General features: G+C 37.7%; 2 protein-coding genes across 8 annotated transcripts in view; one reads left to right on the plus strand and one right to left on the minus strand.

The window, feature by feature from the left end:
* The window catches only part of Fkbp14 (peptidyl-prolyl cis-trans isomerase Fkb14), a 27,851-nt gene extending 26,159 nt beyond the window's left edge, over window positions 1–1,692 (plus strand). Inside the window, exons 3-4 of one of the 2 annotated variants that reach the window (XM_011300423.1) lie at window positions 559–683; window positions 1,054–1,692. In XM_011300423.1, the coding sequence (XP_011298725.1) occupies window positions 559–683; window positions 1,054–1,236 (308 nt within the window). In that variant the 3' untranslated portion in view covers window positions 1,237–1,692. The remainder of the gene's footprint in view (window positions 1–558; window positions 684–1,053) is intronic. The other variant, XM_011300424.1, reaches the window with a different exon arrangement.
* Window positions 1,693–1,943: 251 nt separating this feature from the next.
* Window positions 1,944–5,496, minus strand: part of LOC105263905 (FH1/FH2 domain-containing protein 3) — a 26,542-nt gene continuing 22,989 nt past the window's right edge. For all 6 annotated transcript variants that reach the window (XM_011300420.1, XM_011300415.1, XM_011300419.1 and 3 more), the window contains one exon: window positions 1,944–3,371. Coding sequence is in view for 3 of the 6 variants with exons in the window: in XM_011300415.1 (XP_011298717.1) it covers window positions 3,298–3,371 (74 nt within the window). In the remaining 3 variants the exon portion in view is untranslated. The remainder of the gene's footprint in view (window positions 3,372–5,496) is intronic.

Here is a 5,496-nt window from a genome sequence, read left to right on the forward strand (position 1 = left end):
GGGATTAATTTTTTCTGGAGATGATTGATAATGAAAAGGTGAAATTCTTCCCATGTCATTTCTTCAGGTGATTATAATTTGATTACACGAGATTATTTCGTCATTTACCTCGATGACTAAAATATATATCTCAATTCAGCTTTTGTTCATCTCTCTGTTTAATCGATGCGCGCTGAAATTTATTGAACACGAGGGGATATCGTCAGGTGGTATCCAGCGAGAACGATCAACGTGAAAGGGATGTCTGTCCCATCTCATCCTCCCAAATACTTCCCACTTCCCATTGACGGTTGATTCGACGCGACGTATCCGATACTCTGTAAATCCCTCGTGTCCAACCATCCAGTTGATATCAACGAAATACCTATATATACTTGTATCTGCCCATGTATCCATCATTTACTGCTGGCCAGTAAATGATTTACGAGGTTGGACTGTAGCTGATGGTATTGTCATGTTGGGAAGGGTGCATCGTAAGGGAAAGATGGAGAGGCTGAGATTGAAGTTTTGGATTTGTATGATTTTTCACGGGAGTTTATTAATTTTTCTTGATTTCAGGTGCTACTTTACTCTTCGATGTGGAGCTCATCAATATCAGTGATTCACCACCAACTGCTAATGTATTTAAAGAGATTGACTCGGACGAGGACAATCAGCTCTCTCGCGAGGAGGTGAGGATAATGGCAAGATCGATTTTTAATTGCCCTTGTGGAATGGGAATTTTTATGTGGTGATGGCTGCATGTGTATTCTAAAATCTCTTGAGAATCGGGTGATTAGAAGTTGCAGCACGAGTTTTTCGTTAAGTTAACAGCGAAAATGAATTATCTCTGAAATTGAGGGATCGAGGGAACATATAAAATAATTACCTAATATTTTCTTTAAGACAACAAGAATTAATTAAAACAATTATTAGGGGAAAGAATTGATAAATTGAGGGATTTCAACGGAAAAAATTCGGGAAATTAAATGCCCACAGGATAGGTGAAGCATAATTAAATGAGATACTTTATTTTTATAATTAATAAAAAAATAATGGTTGTTTGCTCCTCAGGTCAGTGACTACCTGCGAAAACAGATGGTGGAGGCAGAGCAAGCAGGTGACAGCGAGGACATAAAGACAATGGTTGCAGACCACGACAAATTAGTTGAAGAGATTTTCCAACACGAGGACAAGGATAAGAATGGCTTCATCTCTCACGATGAGTTCAGTGGTCCAAAGCACGATGAACTGTGAGGGGGTAGTTCACTGGAGGATACTTATCGAGGTTGTCATCGGGGTTGTGGGCCATTCTCCAACGGGCTGCTTGGAAAACGTCATCACTGCTGGTTCTATCCTAAAAGGAAGGAGGTGGGTGAAATACAAGTTACTTGGTAACGAGGTGTGCCAGAAGTGAGAGAGCTGCCAGAAACAGGTATACAGCGCAAAATAATACAAAGGGTGAATGACGGTGGAAATACAAGGGGATTGAGGGAGGGAAAGGGGGAGGAGGTGGCTATACCCACAGCCAAGAAAATCTTGGGTGAGCTCCCAACTTCTGAGATTGACCCTTCTGGCCAAAATTTTGTGAAACAACTTAAATTCATCAACTAGACGTCACAACTAATGGGTGGACATGATCCTGAAAGTGATTTTAAAGGATTTAAAAGGTGCTGAAGATGTACTTATTTCTTTGTTATTTTTTATTTTAAAGAGAGAAATTTGTGAACTCTTTCATGTGCATGTGCTTCTACTGAATGTGTTGGCACAAAGTGAGATTGTGATTGATATTTGAATGATGTTTAGAGTGAAAATCAGCCTATATCTCAGAACGAAAGTGATTTTTTAACGAAATGGGAAAAGTATAAAAAAAAATATGTCATTTAAATTTTGTGGACGAGTGAGTCTGGGCCCTTCCTCATAATCTTCCTCATCATTTCGATTGAACCCTTCAAGTGCTTCTGTATATTCCCATTCCTCGGCTTATCCGCGAATGTCTCCTAGATAAGGTACCCCCAAAATTGTAAAATTTCTACTTCCTCGGTACTCTGACAACAACTTTGAACTATTGAAAAATCCAACATCTCATGAATAAGTCGATAAGAAAATTTGTAATATGTGCAATTGAAATTGAAATTGAAATTCAATTTGAAGTTAATAAATTTTTTCTTGAGCGTGAGTGTTTCAGAGTGCGTGAAAGATTTTAAGAGAAAAAATAAGAAAATGGACGTTCTCGTCGCTATCATTATTACAGTAAAACTAAAAGTACGTTTTATTACTACATTATATTGTATGTTGTTAAAGTTGGATGAAGGTTAATAATAAATCATGTGTCACGTACACATTTTGTTAAAAAAAAGCCCCTCTCCAATTATTTGATTATCTCATCGCAAATTCCTGATCACATAGAGTCACAGAGAACCAAACAAATAAACATAATCCAGACGTAATTTAATCAATTATCTTTATTTCATGAAACATCAGTCACAGAAATGTATTCACATAATTATTCTCCACTCATATCCTCTCGATAATAAAATAAACATTAAAGGCTAGTGTAAATCTCATCGTGCATCTATATTCTCGTATACAAATAAGGCAGTTGACTCTGAGTCTTGATTTTAAAAGCCACAAATATCTCCGATTATTTTCGAAAAACAACTCCACTGAGTGAATTTTTAATATTTTTCAGCTTATCACAGTAAAGCACGATGGATCGACTATATACCGTTCAGTTTGGATTTTGGAATAAAATATCGGTGAAACTTCGGATAATTGCGGAGAGTGAAAAATCGAATAATTTTTTTTAAAGTCAAACTCGAGTGGTGGAAATTGTGAAAATTCACGAGTGAACGTAGGGAAATTTACGTAAAAGTCGTGATGGTGTTACATTTTTCGTTAATCAGCCGAGTCGAGGGTAGAGAAGAGGGAGAGGAAGGAAAACAAACACTGACGCATTCACAGGTAAAATATCAAGTCAACATGCGTTCTCATTCAATTGAAAATATTTTAATAGTGAAAAAGATATTGTAAGGCTGTGTCTAGTCGATCTATCGTGCTGCTTGTGGTGCATATACATTTCCATCCCCGGAAAAACCACAAAAAATATATATTTTCGTAGATGATATGGTCTATTGAATTTGCCTCGACCCTTATTTTTACTGAGAAATACTCTTCCTTTGCCTTTTTACAATCGTACCGTATCCATTCTATTTATTCACCGAGAATTTCACGAAAACTTTGCATCTTCTTCACCTCAAAACGTCTGAGGCATCAATGGCGTACATTATATATCACAGTTATCGTAATAATATAGATTCAATAGCCTTTTATGTACGCAGCAATGTGCTTCTTCTCCTCCTCCGACAGTCCATTCTTCAACGTTCTTCGCACTGAAAAATCATAATCCATTATTCATCCACAACTGTTGATAAGAATAGTAATGAAAATAAACATCACGTGACTCAATAGAAACACCCGAAAATATCGCAATAGGTTGAATAAAGGAGAGGCGAAAAGCCATGCCATCATTTTAAATCGAACAACTAGTGGAACACAACATTTTTGGAGTGAATAAAATAGAAGATAGAAACGGAACATGCAAATTCTGTAGTGACAATCGAACGCATTTATCGGAGGAAAAAAAAATTTCTGTGACTCAGTTTGGTATTCACCTGAAAGTGTTTCGGGGATTCACTGTGAAATTCAATAACGAGAATGGGAAATTCAGTTAAGTGAATTTCTCGGGTACAAAGTTATCGACTAGCAATTTCTATACGTGTCCAGGAGAGGCTGTAGGTGGAGTGGAAAATGACTGGGACTAGGGTTTTACAACTCAGTGATATATTGTTATACGTTACATAGAGATGAAAACCCAGGCCTGGTATCTAGTTATGGGCCCGGGAATTCACACTCATCGTCGATTGTCAATTTCTTAATGCATCCACGCGTTATACCATCGTTCGTGCCAAGTTTTCACGGCATAGCTTAACTACTTCGTAACTGCTTTACGAGTAAACTGGAGAATACCACGGTGAGCCCAGAAATCGTTTCTTCCCATTCCTATCTCAAAGCCTCCCTCAGGCATCCCTCCATTTTCCTATAGTTTTTTTTTTTCAATTTTTTTTCTGAGTGCATCTCCTCTCAGTTGTCCTTTCTCCTTGCTCCACCAAACTTTATTATACTTTACGGAAAAGTCACTTCTTCATTCCATCCAACTCGCTCTGCACCTCATCACTCTTTTAGCACGTTCAAAGTCACTCTCGTGACGTATCTTTCGGGAATAGTATCTTCTGGTGGAGAAAACTTCGTGGGAAGAAGGGATATGTGGCGGTAAGTTATAAGAACAATCATTTCCCGTGTCGTCACTTCCGCTCTTGTGATTTTTTTCATGACAATTGTTCAAACGTGAATCAGAATTATATCATTGGGAATGAAAGTCACGTGACCGGAAGTGACGTCATCAAACAGGGTCACGTGACCGGAAGTGACGTCATCAAAAATAAAGTATCACGTGACCAAATATGACGTCATCAAAAAAATAAAAGGTCACGTGACCAGGTATGACGTCATCAAAAAAATAAACGATCACGTGACCAGGTATGACGTCATCAAAAAAAAACTAAACGATCACGTGACCAAGTATGACGTCATCAAAAGAATAAAAGGTCACGTGACCAGGTATGACGTCATCAAAAAATAAAAAGGTCACGTGGCCAAATATGACGTCATCAAAAAAATAAAAAGGTCACGTGACCAGGTATGACGTCATCAAAAGAATAAAAGGTCACGTGACCAGGTATGACGTCATCAAAAAAATAAAAGGTCACGTGACCAGGTATGACGTCATCAAAAAAATAAAAGGTCACGTGACCAGGTATGACGTCATCAAAAAAATAGAAGATCACGTGACCAGGTATGACGTCATCAAAAAAAAATAAACGATCACGTGACCAGGTATGACGTCATCAAAAAATAAAAAGGTCACGTGACCAAATATGACGTCATCAAAAAAAACGATCACGTGACCGGGTATGACGTCATCAAAAAAAATAAAAGATCACGTGACCAGGTATGACGTCATCAAAAAAAATAAACGATCACGTGACCAGGTATGACGTCATCAAAAAAAAACGATCACGTGACCAGGTATGACGTCATCAAAAAAAATAAACGATCACGTGACCAGGTATGACGTCATCAAAAAAAATAAACGATCACGTGACCAGGTATGACGTCATCAAGAAAATAAACGATCACGTGACCAAGTATGACGTCATTAAAAAAGGGTCACGTGATCTTTTATTTTTTTGATGACGTCATACCTGGTCACGTGATCATTTATTTTTTTTTGATGACGTCATACCTGGTCACGTGATCGTTTATTTTTTTTTGATGACGTCATACCTGGTCACGTGATCGTTTATTTTTTTTTTTGATGACGTCATACCTGGTCACGTGATCATTTATTTTTTTTGATGACGTCATACCTGGTCACGTGATCGTTTATTTTTTTTT

This window comes from Fopius arisanus, unplaced genomic scaffold (genome assembly GCF_000806365.1).
Source record: "Fopius arisanus strain USDA-PBARC FA_bdor unplaced genomic scaffold, ASM80636v1 scaffold00017, whole genome shotgun sequence".
Taxonomy (NCBI): Eukaryota; Metazoa; Arthropoda; class Insecta; order Hymenoptera; family Braconidae; genus Fopius; species Fopius arisanus.